Source organism: Protopterus annectens, chromosome 4.part0, assembly GCF_019279795.1.
Source record: "Protopterus annectens isolate FY-2018-M chromosome 4.part0, PAN1.0, whole genome shotgun sequence".
Taxonomy (NCBI): Eukaryota; Metazoa; Chordata; order Ceratodontiformes; family Protopteridae; genus Protopterus; species Protopterus annectens.
The window spans coordinates 899,155,293-899,173,674 of record NC_056733.1 but is presented as its reverse complement, the minus strand read 5'-3'; the positions used below and the strand labels follow the sequence as shown (position 1 = coordinate 899,173,674).

Below are 18,382 nucleotides of genomic sequence, written 5' to 3'. Positions count from 1 at the left end.
CCTCCACCTCCAGCACAAAAGACCACAGTGAAAAACTTCTCAAAAGCAGACTTCACTCTTCTTAAGACTGAGATGGTATCCTTTAAGCCCACTGTGCCAGTGGATACCACATCCCACAATGCCGAATCCTTCACAAATACTTTCTATGGACATCTCCAAGAATGCATGGATCATGCAATCCCAAACAAATCCAAGTCCCTCTCCACCAAAGGAAAGCGTCCTGTCTGGTGGACCTCAGCCATAAACAAATTGTATAACAAAAGAAGGAAGCTACTGCACGTCAGAGCAAAATCCCATGAAGGGAAGACATCTCTGATCAACATTAGCAGAAAACTACGTTCTCTCATAAAAACATCCAAGGCCAACTTTGAGAGAAAAATCGCTAAGGACACTAAAGATAACCACAAAGCCTTCTTCATCTATGTTAGAAACCTGGGCGGAAACCCTCAGATACGCTCAGAGTTGGTTCAAAACAACAAAAAATACACTGAACCCACAGATATTGCCAACATTCTGGCTGACAGGTTCAGTGCAAATATCTCCCCTCCTTCACCCCCAAAAGAAGAAATACTTATCCCAGCTGAATGTAATCTCCCTGTCATCTCAGATGTCCAAGTGAGAACCACCCTAAACAAAGCAAAAAAACACAGCATCAATGGGACCTGACGGTATCCCGGGTTGCATGTTACTTGAACTCCAAGAGGAGCTAAACCCACACATAAAAATGCTATTTAACCTTAGCCTTACTTCGGGATATGTACCTGAACACTGGCGTAGAGCAACAGTGGTCCCACTCCACAAGGGGGGGTGCCTCTACAGACCCTGGAAACTACCGCCCCATAAGCTTAACCAGCCTGGTCTGCAAAGCTATGGAAAGAATCATTATGGAACTCATAAACAGAGACATAGGGGACCTACAGACACTTGACCCCACCCAGTTCAGCTTTGTAAAGGGCAGATCCTGCCTTTTAAACCTGGTTGACTTTTTCGAAACAGTCACTAGAGCCATTGATGAGGGCAAAGCAGTCCATACAGCATACCTGGACTTCGCTAAGGCCTTCGACACAATACCCCACTCAGGCATCATAGATAAGCTCAACAGCTTAAAAGTAAACCCTTATGTCACTAGATGGGTTGCAAACTGGCTAAAGTCAGAACCCATAAAGTTAAAATCGCTGGAGCAATGTCAGAATAAAAGCCAGTCACAAGTGGTGTCCCACATGGGTTTGTCCTGGGACCCCTCTTGTTCGGCATTTATTTCTCAGATGTTAAAGCAAACATGGGAGGGCTGTGGCTGACAAAGTTCGCAGATGACTGCAAACTAGGTGCCATAGTCGATACACCAGCAGACACACACATCCTACAAAAGGCCTCACAGAAACGGACAACTGGTGCCGGAGTCACGGCCTTAAACTAAATGCCAAAAAATGTATAGTCATCCCCTTTGGGAAAAACAAAGTACCCACAAATTATCACATAGACAGCAACCCACTGAGTATGGAAAAAGTAATCAGAGACCTAGGGACCCAAGTCGACAGCGACCTCTCATTTGACACCCACGTTGCCAAAGTGGTTAGAAAAACATTCTACCTTGCACACCTCATCATGAAGGGATTCACTTCCAGATCCAAGGATGTCATTGTACCCCTATATTCCTCCCTCATCAGACCCATGATTGAGTACAATGCCCCATTTGGTATGTACCTCACCCGGCATTTGCAACAGCTGGAGAGACCACAAAAGTAACTCACCAAGAGGATCTAGGGTCTCCAACATATGTCTTATTCTGCCAGACTAAAGAAACTTCAGCTCTATTCAGTAGCATACCGCCTGCTCAGAGGTGATCTCTGCCTGATGTACAAGGCCATGTCCAATCAGGATCTGATGGACATGCTCCACCTCAAAAATCCAAATCCATCAGGACCACGAGAGCTAAAGACTTAAACCTCGGCACAAGTATGAATAGGACATGCTGGAGGGATAGATTCATAACCCAGAGGCTTCCCATGCTTTGGAACAAGATCCCAGTTCGTATTAGGCAGAGCCCCTCACTGACTCTCTTCAAGAGAAATCTTGATGAGTGGATGGGAGATTGTAAGTTTACCCCAGGGGTCACATCTGTGTCACTGCTAGACAGGGGCACAGTAAACTAATTCTATTATATAAGGGGACCTTCATTGTGTCACTACTAGACAGAGGCACAGTATTCTAAATTTATTCTGTACATTTTTGTACCATTTCATGGGGTGGCAAAAGCCACATCACTATGGCTAGGCTTACAAATGCCCCAGGGCAGATAGCCTAGTACTATACTATGAAACTATACTATCAAAGCAGGATATGACCAACCACTTCTTGGACTGGGTAAATGCTGCAAAAGTTTCACCAGGCTTTTGATCCCTTGTATAAAATAAGTGCCTTTCCATTGTAATATTTTTCTGGTGTTATACATTTCTCTAAATTTATGATGTGAGAGTGTTCAATCTCGCCGTTTGTTCTTACACACGGGTTCGGAGCCGATCCTCGGCTCCGAGTCGGCCGCATAGCAAAGCTCTGCATCTAAGAGAAGCTCGAGACCAGGCTATATCCCACAATCCTCCCTGCCATTACTCAGATCTAGTTTGCCACTGCAACAGGTCACATCGCTACAGAGAGCTCGGACCAGAGATTAGTTGTTTAAACAGATAAGATAGTCTTTTTTCTTCTTTTATTCTTTCAAGTTATTATTCTTCTATAGTTTTTTTGTGGATATTTATATACTATATACTATAGTGTGTTTGTGTGTATTTTTATAGTTAGTTTTTTCCATAGGTTTCCCTTTGGGGCCTACCCTTTTCCTAACTGTAAATTTCTTTATAATTAAACTACTATGTCTGAAAAAGCTAAGAGTGGTTTCAAAAGGTGTCAGTGTGGACAGAAAATGTCCATCACTGACAACCACACTTCCTGCGTCTACTGTCTTGGCCCTCTCCACTTGCAAGAGGATTGCTCTATTTGCCATTCCTTCAGTGGGAGGGTCATGACAGATAGACACAGGAAACTTATTGATAGGGGGCTTCTTAAGCCTGCCTTCCAAGAGGCCTTGGACAAGTCTGACCAGGCTTCTAAGTCTTCGAAGGGGTCGAAGATGTCGGAGCCCATGTCATCGGCTCCGAGTACATCTTCTAGAGTTCGTTCACCGGTTCCACAGACTTCGGGGCCGAGTGTCGAACGTTTGTCTCTCACTGAGCCCCAGGTTTTGGAACCGGTGTCGGAACTACCGCCACCGTCTATTCTTTGGTCAGTGCCATCTTCGGCCCCTTCGACCCGTTCTTCCAGACCATTATCTGATACTGATGTGGATCGTGTCGTGCAGAAACTTATGGAGAACACGGCCCTTTCCAAATTGATTGCAGTTTCCTCCCAGTTGGTGTCGAAACTAGAAGGCCTTCCTTTATCTCCAACAGGTCCTCCTTCGAGACCCATCCAGTCTTCGGAGCCGGAAGAGGATGAGCCGATGATAGTGGAGCCCTCGGTGCCGAAACCGTCCATTGCACGGTCGACACCATTTACCTCGACTCCATCGGAACCGACAGGTGAGTCGCGGAGTCGACGATCTCTCCTTGGTTCCGGGACCGAGAGTCGTACCGACCTTTTGGTTCCGACTCTCCCTCTCGGGGCCTTGGCGCAGATCGGCTCGGCTCCGTCCTTGGGGTCGAGACCCATGGGCCCCGTGTCTCGGATTCTTCCATGTTCTTCGGAACCGGGGGAGTCCTCGACCCGAGGTTCAGGGGTTTTGACCTTATGAGGAAGGTTTTGTCTACACAGACAACCACTACATCGGACGGGTCTTCTCCCTCCCTTAAGGAGCCGCTCTCTGTTTCTGTTCCCACGACACATCCAAAGCGTGGAGCACCATTGTCTCAGCCATCCCTAGAAGATGCCCCCTGTTCCTCTGAGGCCTCACCAGAATCCCCCTCCGATGAGGTCCCTAGGAAAAGATTGTGCAAGAGGAGGCACTTAGACTCCCCACAGGAATCTCTAACTTCTGACACTGACTTGGATGAGTCAGAGGGGTCCCCAAAATCCCCGTCCGAAGATGTCTCATTTGCGGACATATTGGAGATATTAAAACAGAGGGGTGATTGGCAGTCCCTACCCCCCACTGAGGACGAGTCGGTGTTGCTGAAGGCATTTGGTGCTCAACCTTCTACCTCCTGGGTTGCTCTGCCCTTCGATGAGTTAATGGATTTAATTGCTCGAAGGGCGTGGGAGACACCGGACACAGTGGAACCGGTCCCTCAAAAACCGAGTAAATTTATTACTGCCCCCCAGGACAAGACCTATCTCACAAAAGGAGTTCCCGTTGACGCTATGTTGGTAGCCGCAGCCACTAAAAAGGAGATGTCGGAGTCTTCCTCTTCTGTTCATCCTCCTAATAAGGATTTTAGGACTATGGACAGATACGGGAAGCGCGTTTTTAGTTCAGCAACTTTTTCCATGCGTTCGCTAAACTATTTGACACATTTTACACGACTACAGAGGGATCTCATCAAGGAGCTGAGAGATACCCTCCAGGGTAACACAGATGCTGCTGTTTCAGATAAGGTGACAGCACAACTTAACACCCTTACCTCCGTAGTGAACTCGTCTATGAGGCTCATCTCGTATGCGGCCGAAGGGTCGAGTAGGGCCGCAGCTTCAGCGATTGCTCTAAGAAGACAATCCTGGATGCGGCTGTGCTCTTTTGCGGAAGCCTTCAAGTCTTCTTTCGCCAACGCCCCCTTTGATGATGCCACTCTTTTTGGGCCCAAAGTGAAAGAGACATTAACTCTGTGTGAGCAGGAAGGAAAGACTCTGTCTGCTGTCGGAGTCCGTTTTTCCGTTCCATCCAGACCGTACCCCAAAGGGCAACGAGGCGGAAAAATGTGGTTCCGTAGAACTCAGGGATCTTTCCAGGCCACACAGAGTGAACCCCCCCAGAGGCAGAGGGGGGGCAGACATGGAAGACGCCGCCCCGGCAGCAGAGGGGGTCCGCAGAACCAAGGCGACAGGGATACTATCCCTGGTAAGCCTTTCCAGCACTCCTGAATGGAGGCCCGACTGTCCTGCTCTGGAGGCAGTCGGGGATCGCTTGGCTTTATACCCACAGGCCTGGCAAACTCTCACCTCAGACTCCTGGGTAAAAAGCATTGTAACCAGAGGATACAAAATACCCCTTATGTCAACTCCACCCCAACAAAGAAGGTCTCCAGATGTGCCACCCCGTCTGCGAGGCCAAGCAGCAATAGAAATTTCAAAGCTGCTCAAAAAAAGAGTCATTCAGCCAGTCCCGGCGGACCAAAAAAGGATTCGGAACTTACTCAAGGTTCTTTTTAGTTCCAAAAAAGACAGGGGACTGGAGACCCATTTTGGATCTCAGCAATCTCAATACCTTCGTGAAGAAGGAAAAGTTCCGGATGGTCACGCTTCAATCGATCCTTCCATTTTTACAGAAGGACGACTGGATGTGCTCGATAGATCTCAAGGACGTGTACTATCACATCAAGATGGCCAGAACATCCAGAGATCACCTGCGCTTCCGGCTGGGAGTCAGTCATTTTCAATTTCGAGCCCTGCCCTTTGGGCTCACCTCAGCCCCCAGGGTATTCACCAAATGCATGTCTCACTTGAGATGTCTAGGATTCTGGGTGTTTCCCTATCTGGACGACTGGCTCCTCACCGCCACCACCAAGCGTCTCCTCATACAAGCAAGAAACTATACAGTCAACCTTTGTTCCCACCTAGGGATTTCCATAAACTTCAAAAAATCTGTCTTACTGCCCTCACAGCATATTTCATTTATCGGAGCAGACCTAGATACGCGTTTAACATTGGTAAAGCTCCCTCAAGTAAGGGCTTCATCCCTCAAGGAACAGGTTCTTCTTCTGCTGCAATGCAGGAAAGCCCCGGCCAAATTGGTGTTGAAAGTTTTGGGACTCATGGCAGTGTCCCTGATTGCGATTCCCATGGGAAGGTTGCACATGAGACTCCTCCAATGGCTGCTGTTCACGCAGTGGTCATTCCAATAGTTACCCCTGAAGTACGAGATCCTGATAACAGATTCTTGCAAGCGAGACCTCTCATGGTGGGTTTCCAGCCAGGATCTCACTATGGGTCGTCCATTTGTTCTACCAAATCCGACAGCCACTATAACCACGGACGCTGCCCTGATAGGGTGGGGGGGACTTTTTCAGGGAAGAACAGTCCAAGGGGAATGGTCCAACATCGAGTACAACCTGCACATAAATGTTCTGGAAATGAGGGCGGTGTTCTTGGCGCTGCAACACTTTCAAACCCTCCTACCTCTAGGGACAGTAGCAGTTCAGACAGACAACATGTCTGTAGTCTGGTACATAAACAAACAAGGGGGAACCAGATCTTACCCATTATGCAGAGAGGCCATGAGAATTTGGCAATGGGCAGAGTCCACGGGTCGCTTTCTGATAGCAACGCACATCCCGGGGTCATCCAATGTCATTGCGGACAGGTTGAGCAGAGCCATCCTGTTACCTCACGAGTGGTCCCTCAAACTACAAGTAGCGGAAAGAATTTTCCACAAATGGGGCCAGCCTTGCTGCGATCTATTCGCCTCCCCGATGAATACCAAATGCAGAAGCTATTTTGCCCTGCTACCCCCTCCAGGGGATGTCCCCAGGGACGCACTGATACACGATTGGCCCCCGGGTCTCCTATATGCATTCCCACCTATCCCCTTGATTCCCAAATTTCTACAGAAAGCCATGAATCTGGAAAGGACAATTATACTTATAGCCCCATTCTGGCCTCGACAGATATGGTTCCCCTTTCTTCGAGCCCATCAAACAGAGGAACCTTGGATCCTGGACCCAGTACCAGATCTACTGACACATTCGTCGGGAGTTCCTCACCCTTCTCTTCTATCCCTCAAACTAGCAGCTTGGATGCTCCACTTCCCCGCCTAGCCAGGTCTGATCTTCTTTCTCCGGCAGTCCAGCACATTTTGGTTGCCTCTCATAAGGCTTCCACCACAAAACTTTACAACAATAAATGGAAATGCTTTGTGTACTGGGCATCTAGTCAACACTTGGACCCCTTGGTTGCTCCTTTACATAAAATTCTTGAATTTCTTTCCATCCTTTTCCATGAAGGGGCTTCTACTTCCACTTTAAGAGTGCAGTTGGCTGCCATATCCAACTTCCATGTTGGTGAGAACGGTTCTTCTATTATGTCCCACAGGCTTTGTAAAGCTTTTATGAAAGGTTACTTCCATCTTCGACCTCCCGTCAGAGACCCTTTATTCCCATGGAATTTAAATTTGTTGTTGTCACAACTAATGTTACCACCTTTCAAACCAGCCTCTTCTTGCCCCCTGAAGTTTCTGTCGTGGAAGACTCTTTTTCTTGTAGCGGTTACTTCAGCTTGGAGAGTGTCAGAGCTGCAAGCACTATCTATTAAACCGCCTTACTTAATTTTTCACCCAGATAGAGTTTCTTTACGAACAAATCCGTCCTTCCTTCCTAAGGTATGTTCTGTCATAAATATTAATCAGTCCATTGAACTCCCTACTTTCTTCAAGAACCATACCAGCAAGTTGGAATATATGTTACACAAGTTAGATGTCCACAGACAACTCAGATTTTATTTAGACAGGACTAAAGACTACAGAAAAACAGATCAACTTTTTGTTGCATTTGCAGACAATGTAAAGGGCATGGCAGTTACAAAACGTACGCTTTCTAAATGGCTTACTGATTGTATAGCCTTTGTGTATTCTAAGTCAAATCAGGCCTTACCCACCAAACCAAAAGGCCATTCTACTAGGTCCGTCTCCACTTCTTTGGCTCATGCAGCTTGCCTGCCTTTGGACACATCCTTTGGTTCCACTGTGCTCAGGAACGTTCTTCCATGAGTCACTCAGGGTGACGGAGCTAGGGACGCTACCCGTGTGTAAGAACAAACGGCGAGATTGAACACTCTCACATAAAGAAGTTATGTTCTTACCATAACGTTCCATGTGGAGTGTTCATCTCGCCTTTGTTCTTACATTCCCCCCCTTCCCTCCCACACGTGTTTGGAAGAACGAGTAGGACTAGAGTCTGGTCCACATGTCTTTACCTCTTCCGGGTATGTTTCCTTACCCCTAGTTGGTTTGTCAGTGTGATGGTGTCTCAAAAATTTTTTCTTTTGTGGCAGTATGTAGCCTTAGTACCTCAAGGTTATTGCTATTCTGGTTTGCTTGCAAACTAGATCTGAGTAATGGCAGGGAGGATTGTGGGATATAGCCTGGTCTCGAGCTTCTCTTAGATGCAGAGCTTTGCTATGCGGCTGACTCGGCTCCGAACCTGTGTGTAAGAACAAAGGCGAGATGAACACTCCACATGGAACGTTATGGTAAGAACATAACTTCTTTTTTTAAGCACTCAGGGTCCTCCCTTGACTCAGCAGGTACAAGAATATGACTGTTTTCCCCCTCTCCTGTGTAGATAGCAGGCGCATACACAAATGAATGTTCCCTTTCTATGGCTTCTTACGCAGCTAAATTAAGTAGAATAAATGCCTTATCAGAAAATGCAGCCTGTTTGAAAATGTGCTCTTGCTCACTGTCCAGTTCTTAGCAATATTACTGTCAAACACAAGTGCACTGGGTTTTCAAAATCTGTCTGCCATCCCCACAAAGTATGTACAAACACACTGAAAATATGGCTCTTGTAATTATGTATGAACAAACTGTTCTTTGAGCTTCTAATAACATTCAAATGCACAATAAACTCTTCAAAATACTGTACTTTGTGAAATATGCTCTGTAATGGCTGTATTCTGTGAAATAACTTTACTGTAATACTGCACAAACATTTGAACACTTTTATACACTTCTGATAACTCAAATATCTTTGATTAATGAGAAAAATACAGATTCCCTAGGCATGTATTGAAAAATGTGGTCATTTCCCTTTATTTTATTCATTTTATGCTATTTGGACTTTATTTCAAGCATTTTCCATAGTAATTTGAATATTTTTATCAATATCATACATATTGTTTTATGTAAATATCGTTTAGAACGTTGTATATCTCATTTCATATTTTGCAAATAAGAAATAGTGCTGAGCAAGTTTTAATATCTGAAATTCATTTCTGACCTGTTTTGTGAAGTATACATACAATAGGGACGATTCACTCTTCTATATTCCACCAGTTCCAAGCAAGTGTTTTTAAGTCCTTTTAGCCATGCGTCCTCTATCACCATGTCCTTTAGACATGCCACTTCTGGCATCATGTCACTCATCCTTCTCTAACATAGATGACAAGCAGGCGAGGTATTTTATTTAGATGCTTTAATACATAGAAGCACATCATGATGGATAGCAGCATCATAAAATACAAACTAACTGGTTAACAGACAGACCTTATATACATGCATGCTTACATCTCAATAGCTGACTACAAATTGGCAGGCAGGCTTGCAAGTGCTCAGTATTTATACACTTGTGCAAGCCCTTGGATAGCTTCTTAAAGGTACATACACACATATTGAGCTACAGGCTTAGTGCTCTGTTTAGCCAGGTTCTGCCCGCTCCATTCACCCTCCCCTCCTCTCGGGCTCACTCTGCTGCCTTACCCTCCCCCCAGTTCTCACCTACCCCCAGTACATCTAAACTTATTTTACACTAGCCACTCCCACTACTCAATTCTAGCCAATTACAAATACATTTTCATACTTCAGTTTTCAAACTTAACAGACCCTATCTACTCATTCAGTAATCTCAGTTCTTTCCCCGCCCATATCCACTCTTTTCATTTAACCAGTTTCCAGCTACCATACCTATAACAGCTCACGACAATACTCTTCCATTCTGTATCAAAACCCAATAGCATCAATATATTACATTCTCTTAAAATTCTAATTGTAATGTTAACTTCCCAGTATCCCATTCATAAAAAATGTTACTCATATACATTGTTGCTTATACTTCTCTCACTAGCTGCACATATAACCTCCTATCATAGTCAATTTTACATTACTTTCTCCTCTCATACATCTCCATTCCCTTTTTCACTGCAACCAAAACCTATCAAATTTCTGATTACACCAGAACTCTATAATACTACCTATATACATCAACTTACATATAGGTATTGTCCTCTTCAAATTGCACCTGATATCTCTCTCAAATATAATAAACTCTAACAAAGTTCTTAATTTTACTCTTACATATAGCTTCTCGACTTAAACTCAGTGGTGATATTCACCCTAACCCTGGCCCTAAAACCAATCTGCGGGAACCTTGCATCCTACCCATAGTACAGCCCCAGATTGACTTTAACATAGCCTGGAATAGATCTTACCCATTTTTCCTCAACATAAATCTCAGAAGTGTAGTTAACAGTCTCTCACCCTGACATTACAGTCCTAACAGAAACCTGGCTGAAGTCAAAAATAAAATATAATGAGATTATTCCCCCAGGCTATAATACACATAGGCTGGACAGAAAAATGTGGAGGTGGAGTAGCCATTATTTTTTAAAAATGATCTCATATTAGAACGTCTAGAACAAAGCATTCCAGAGTTCAATAATGCTGAGATACTCTTTAGCAAACTTAAAATCAACTCAAATAAATACCTAATCATTATAGCTACTTATATTCCGCCAGGAAATAATCTCACTACAATTGAAAACATTCTCCAATGGACATCCTTAACTTTTCTCTCATGAAACAATCATTATTGGTGACTTCAATACTGACTGGTTTACTTGCAACTCAGAAAACCCCACTAACATCATCAGCCTGCATGGCTTCATCCAAATCATGCAAACTGCAACTAGGATAGACAAAACTTCCAAAAGGCAGACTATTTTATACTGGATATTAACTAATAAATCATCACATGCTCATCAAACATGCTGCTTCCCTGACAGCATCAGTGATCATCTCCCAACCTATCTAGTTATGCAATGGATTAACCCCCCCCTCAAAATTTTTATCTACCGACAGGTCCACAACAACGACAACAAAAAAAAACTTTAATGTTTAAACCTATATCTGTACCCTGCAACTTTGTAATTGGACTCCACTTAAATCTTTACCTCTAGACAATGCTGTAGACTATTTCAACTGTACTTTTCTCAGTGTCCTGAACAAACTAGCATCATGTAGGACTATAAGTATGAAAACAAATTATGACTACGGCTAACTAAAGAAAGTAGACACTTACTTAAACTCAGAGAGAAAGCCTGGGCCCAGTGGCATATAAACAGATCTCAAACTAACCACAAAACTTTACAAACAACTTAGAAACTTAGCCAAAAAGAATATTAAACAAGACAAAAAAGCCTAGTACAGTAACATTTAACAAAAACACCAAACAACCTTCAAAACTTCTGGTCAGCAATTAAAAACAAACTTCAACCTGACCAACCATCTGCACCTACCCCATCACCCGCAAATAATACAGATAGTACTGCAACACAGTTTAACAAATACTTTACTGAATCTATACTGTTGACCTATAAATACTGTTAACCCTCAAAATTCTGGTCAGCAATTAAAAAACTCCTTCAACCTGGTCAACTATCTGCACCAACACCATCACCCACAAATAGTATAGATAGTACTGCGACACAATTCAACAAATATTTTACTGAATCTATACTGTTGACCTAATTGACTTGGTATGATGCTAGGGCACGTCTATGGATTGAGTGAGGAAGGAAGGGGAGGGTAAAGGGTGAGCCACAGCCTACAGAGGAAGGAATGCAATGATCAGACTGTGTGAGGCACGGTGGCTAGGGGAGGGGAGAGGAAGGGGAGGTAAAAGGAGGGTTACTAGTCGGGATTGCTGCATGGGCATAACCAGAAACGTTTTAAGTGAAGAAGTGAATAGTTTCATTCAGATCAGATAACCTTTATGAGTATATAGATAGATAAATGCAATACTGTTTTGAGGTACTGGTTAATCCAAAGAATTATTCTGAGTGATGGTGTTATATTGTGCCTATCAGTGTAGTGCCTTGTTCTGATAATTTGTTCAGTACTATATTCACACGGGATTACTGTGGTGTTCTCTGTCAGTATACTTTCTGCTGCAACTACTTTGAGCTTACATGCATACACATTTTTACCATCACTCTAATCTGATATTTCCCCTGTATTCTCTTGCTATGACTTACTGTGTTCCTTCCACCATCTCTTTTTTGTATAAGTACTAACTCTAGTGCCTCAATATAATTTTACAGCTTAGTAGAGTTTTTTTCTTCCTTTCATTTCATAACCTGTGGTCACTACATCTACATACAAGTTTACTGAGACTTTGTCATTGTTTCAGTTAAGCATAGTTATCATGAAGTGCCTTGCCACATATTAACTTTAATTAGTTAAATACATGCCTGCTGTGTGAAATAGTAGGACTCCTTACTATGTTGGCCACTGTTTAATTTTATGTAATCAGTAGACTATACTGCATATGCCAGGTATTTAGTCTCCGGAAATGACAGTAAACCTGTTTTACTTGCATCTCTTTTGTTAATTGCTTTATTCCAGCTATAGAGTGATTGCACTCAGTTATAAATTGACCTATAAATTGACTTGAGGGTGAGTAGCCCATTCTGCTCAGCCTCACTACACTCTGCTTCGCTTCTCTCCCCTACCCTACCTCCAGTTCTCACCCACCCTCTTACTCTAGTATTGTACTTCCTACATACACATTTAACTTGGACCCTTTTTCCAAAGCCCTCCCCAAATCACCTTACTACTTCTATACATACACTTCTGTTTCTTGTTTTCTACTTCCTTATCGCTTTTTAATTTCTAGCCCCATTCCCAAATAGTTTCCCCTCCCATACTGCTTTGCACTAATTCCCTTTATAATCACACCCTCCCTAATAGTAGCTATCTCTTCCACATTGTATATTTTTCATTTCCCAAGTAAACCCTCATTTTCCTTACTACATCAATGTACTGTAGCCTTTAATACCTCTGTATTACTATAGTCCCATGAAGATACTAGGACAGCCTACCACTCTTCTTTTATAAATGTATACTTCCTCATACTGGCTCTACATGATCCATTCACCCTCACTCCACTTGGGCTCACTCCGCTCCCCTACTCCACCCCCAAATCCCACATACCCCCACTGTCCCTAATTTTAAACTTATCCGCAAAACTCACCCCCTTAACTACCCATCTAAGCACATCAGTCTTATACATAAATGCCAGTTAGCCATATACAACACAGATTGCTTTTCTTAACCTCAATACAACCCATCCCTATAGCAGCCACACCCTCATTAACTACTCGCTGTACTGTTCACCAACACAACTCTTAACTCCAAATTAAATACAAACACAATGTTGCTCCAACACTTTGTATTATTTATTCTGCTAATTACCTCTTACCTTTCTACTTGATATCAAACACAACAGGTCATAACTATCTACTCCCCCATTAACCCACTCAACACCACACCCCATACTTCTTTAAACAGCATCATCATATCTCCGTACCTTTATATCAGCTCCAATACAGAACTCTTCACATTTAAATATATATACAACTCACAGTCAATGCCACATTTGCTGCTCAACTATGTTAAACTAGTTACCAAACTCACACATGTATTTCTATTCAATTTTACCCTGATCAAACTAAGTGGTGACATAATATCTTAATCCAGGACTTCAACCCCTTAGTCAAACCCTCTCACTTCAAATGGCTCTTACTCCCCCAACATTTACCAATCTCCCAAGAAGTAGTTACAATCTGTTAATATTAAACATGAACCTATGAAGCATCCTAAATAAAACTCATGAATTTCATGCAGCTATCTCCCAATACTCTCCCAAATTAGCAGTCCTAAAAGAAGTATGGCTAAAACCCCACATACCAGATAGTACAATTCTAACTCATGGTTATAACATCCATAGACACCACAGGACCCATAAACATGGTTATAACATCCATAGACACCACTGGACCCATAAACAATGTGGTGGTATAGATGTAATATATAAAAATACTATCAAACTAGAAAGACGTCAAATCAACCCCCAGACCTAATGAATTCTGAATTTCTAATGACCTGCCTTCAACTAAACTCCAACAAGCACATCATTATAAAGGCTATTTATATAACCTCAGGTAACGACCAAGACACTATTGAAGACCGTCTTTGTTGGTGTGCCTCAACTTTTAGTCAAGAAACAATAATAATGGGGGATTTTAACATGGACTGGTACACCTGCTTCTCAGAAAATCCCTTCCATTTTATTAACCTCCTATGGTTTCTGTCAAATTATATAATCCTCTACCAGGTTTGACAAATATAGCAAAAAAGAATCAATCCTAGACTGGACACTTACAAACAAATCCTCTCTCTGTCACCAATCTGGCTGTCTCCCTGGCAGTCTAAATGATCACGTACCCACTTACCTTCTTAGGCACCTCATTTGCCGTACTAAAAATTTCATTTACAAACTTATTTGTGGTGGTGCAGCGGTAGCGTTGTTGCCTCACAGCAAGAGGCTCTCCCGTTTGATTCTCGGCTGGAGTGCCTTCTGTGTGGAGTCTGCATGTCTTCCCTGCAGTCGAGTGGCATTCGAAAGACATGCGTAGAATGGCTGTGCCTTCGCTGAAGGTTGGGCATTCAGCTGGCACCTCGGCACCCGTAAAAAATCTACTGCCAATCATTAGCGGACCGAAGTTGTCCTGTGGTGACCCCTAACTGGGAAAAGCCAGAAGAAGAACATTCGCAACAAAAGACATTTCTCACCTGAAGTCCTCAAATCCCTCATGCAACAATGTGACTAGTCCCCTTTAAAATATCTGCACCTTGACTCGGCTGGTTAATATTTCAATGAAAAATTTTTCAATCTCCTAAACAACCTATCTCCACTTAGAAAGACCCGTTCTAACTCCAAGCACATACCATGGCTTACCAATGACACCAAGCAGCTCCTCCAACAGAGAGACCCTATACCACAAGATGAAAAATCAAGATTCCCCTCTTACCTACCGTCAATTACACAACCTTGCCCAAAAAACAAATCAGGATGACAAAAACATATACTTTACAACAGTGCAACAAAAACACCAAAACAATCCCCAGAAATTTTGGTGCGCCATCAACTACTAAAGCCTGGACAGATCACAAACCCAACTCCAACCACAACAAATTCCACAGACAGCATTGCCTCACAGTTTAATTTACACTTTACAACTCTATACTCTCCCTAGTAAAGACCACAGCAAGACCCCCCATCTGTTCCTAATGAATTAGACAGGACCCTCAATTCTTTTTCAGACAAACCAATTCAAGGTAATAGCATCAAAAAACATCTTTCCAAACGCAAGCCTTCCTCCCTCACAGCTGACCAGTTCCCCAGTGAATTTCTAGAGCTAGCAACAGATGTCATCTGCTACCCTATATCTCTTCTAATAAACCATTCTATTGCTGAGCAGTACATCCCCAGACTCTGGGGAGTCTCTTATATCATCCCTCCGCACAAAGTCAGCTCTTCTACTGTATTCTCAAACTAAAGGTCAGTTGCCCTCCTCCCTCCCATAGACAAAATTCTTGAAAAATGAAGACACAGACAACTCCTCGACTATCTACTAAGCAATAATCTCCTTTCTACTACCACTGCATTTGTTAGTTTTACAAACTTAATCAACCAACTCATCTTGTCTGTCTTTCTTGATATGCCTAAGGCCTTTGATTCAGTATCCCACCAAAAGCTACTAAATTAGCTAGCTTCCTTAAACCTAACCCAGCCAGTAGCAAAATGAACTCACCGTCCTGTTACTGGTCTCAGTAGGAGTACTCCAAGGCTCATTTCTCGGTCCATTGCTCTTCACCATATTCACCAACAGGCTCAGCATGCAACCATCGTTCAATATGCAAATGACTCCTCCCTCATTTGTTCAGCTCCCACCCTACCAGAACTCCTACAAACAATCCAACAATCTTTCCAAGGCATTGAAAAATACCTCTCATGCTCTCAACTCATACTCAGTCCAAATAAAAGAAAGCTTATTCTCTTCACTAATAGCAAAGTACCTGATAACCCCCCCCCCCTTTCAACATCTACTCCGCCAATAATACTAAAATTGAACCTGTCCATCACACTAAACTCCTTGGAGTCACAACTGACAACAACCTAAAATTTGACAAACACCTCGCTCTAACTATCATAACTGGGGCCACTAGACATTCCTTAGTTAGGAGTAATCTACTGTCAACCCTTCTATATGCCCAGCCTCACCAATATTCACTAATCTCAGAAAATCAGATTTATAATCTTTGTCTTACTGAAGTGGGCAGACCAGGTAGGCCAGGTGGTCATCTGTCATTATAATCTATGTCACCGTGAAGCGGGCAGACCGGGTAGGCCAGGTGGTCATTATCTGTCATTATAATCTGTGTCACTGTGTTTGGCTACTGTGCATCAGTGGTAGGTTAATTTCTATGAAATTTCTTCATAATTCATGGTTAAATATATGATGATAGTGGAATTCTGATTTGTAAGTCCTTTTAACCAAGTGAGCTGTACTTCCATCCTTTTGCCCTTTTCAGGTATCATGATACATGCAGATCATTCTGAGCAGCTTACCTTGCTGACAGTTGGACTCAACAGAATGATTATTTTATGTACTCAGTACACACAGGAAAGGAAGCCTTCATTTAATACTCATTGATGGGCGATTCTTACTTCCGTGCTTCTGTCATCACCACCATATTCTGTTCCATTGCATTTTATTGAAGAAAAAAAAAAGCTGTGTGTGTGTTTCGGCCTTCCATTTTGTACTTTGCAGCTGACCATCTGCCACTTTCTGATTCAACTACTCCTACTTTTTTGTCACTGATGCTCTCTCCTAAGTGCTAGGACACTCTTGGCCATAGGCAGGGTGGGAAGGGGACAGAGAAACATTGAGCAGAGCCTGATGCTATGTTGTCATGTTTGTGGAGGATTTCTTTTTTTTGGAATGCCCCATCCGGGTGAAGCTGCTGACATTATACTGCCTTGAAATGTGTTCCTATGAATTTGACATAATACATTTGCAATTGAGACAAAGAAATCAGTGTGTTAACAGGCAGCTTTGTAACTGCAGTTGGTGCCTGCAGATTGTATTCCTGACACCGTACACAGTACGTCTGCCTGTGTTGCAGTGCTATACTCTGAAACGCTATTTAAATGTCATACTGAAAAGTAAGTAGGCTCTGCTGAATAAAATCCTGTTGTTGGGATGTAAGAACAGTAAATACTCTCAGTGACTATTTAATAAAAGTAAAAGTAGAGGAAGAAAAATCTGATCAGAATTATTGTCTGTGTTTGCAGATATGGGTTTCTACAATTTGGCATCGTTGTGGCACTTTCTAAACTGATAGAGGAACCTGTGAACATATGTCGCTTGAATGTGCACCGTGCTCTGGAGATGACGTCCGAATTTCCTCAAGGTAGGCTATGATATCATTCCATCCTCTTACACTAATGGTGTTGCTTGCTATTGCAAAAGAAACAAATGATCTGTTCTGCTTTAGCATTTTCAGTTGTTTAACAAATGTTTTTTGTTGGCATATTTGTGTTCTTATACAGTGCTGTCTGCTGTCTTGTTTACAAACTGAGTTTTCATGGAAAACTAGAGTTAGTGTAGTTTGAATTTGCATGCAGGCAAACCTGTTTCAGTGACAGCTGGGCTACCTAATACTTCTTTTTCCTTGTGAAGAATTTTATTTCACTTTTCATTAGAAATGGAAGAGGAATGTGTTTGCTTAGGATGATGGGGCAGAGGGCAGTATGTTTTTAAGAGAAAGCCATTGTTTATCAAATTCAGTTTGCTGTTATCATATTATTTTATTCGCATTGTTACCATGTTTTTATTTAATTTAGATGTGGCACCTTCTGAAATGCCCTAAGATAAAACATCGCTTAGTAAAATTTTGAGATTATCAAAATAATAGTCTCACTGTTAAGGCAGTTTAGTTGTTTTATTTTTGTATCAGAGTTAACGTGTTTTGTATAATATATATATATATATATATATATATATATATATATATTATATATATTTAAAACAATGATTATAAAATCCTTTTTCTACTACGTTATTAGGACATTTAGCATTTTCCTGTTTCTGCAATACAGTAACTTGCATCAGTATGAGCTAAATTGTGATTTTGCCAAAAGACTTTTATTCATTTCACTGTACTGTTATGTACATATGCATTAGATGAGCTACTCACTTTCACTTTTTATTTATGTAAGTGTGTTTTTTGCAATTGCATGAAAACGTTTCTGTTATCAAAGAAGTTGGAACAGGTTTAGTATTATGATGCAGTTAATGGTACTTATCGTGGAACTCCTTACTTGTAGCCATCAGGTCA

The 18,382-nt window shown here is 42.4% G+C and overlaps 1 protein-coding gene across 1 annotated transcript in view; it reads left to right on the top strand.

The window, feature by feature from the left end:
* The window catches only part of LOC122800365 (radial spoke head 14 homolog), a 355,258-nt gene that overhangs the window by 311,855 nt on the left and 25,021 nt on the right, over positions 1-18,382 (top strand). Inside the window, exon 5 of the mRNA XM_044069814.1 lies at positions 17,337-17,455. Within this exon, the coding sequence (XP_043925749.1) occupies positions 17,337-17,455 (119 nt within the window). The remainder of the gene's footprint in view (positions 1-17,336; positions 17,456-18,382) is intronic.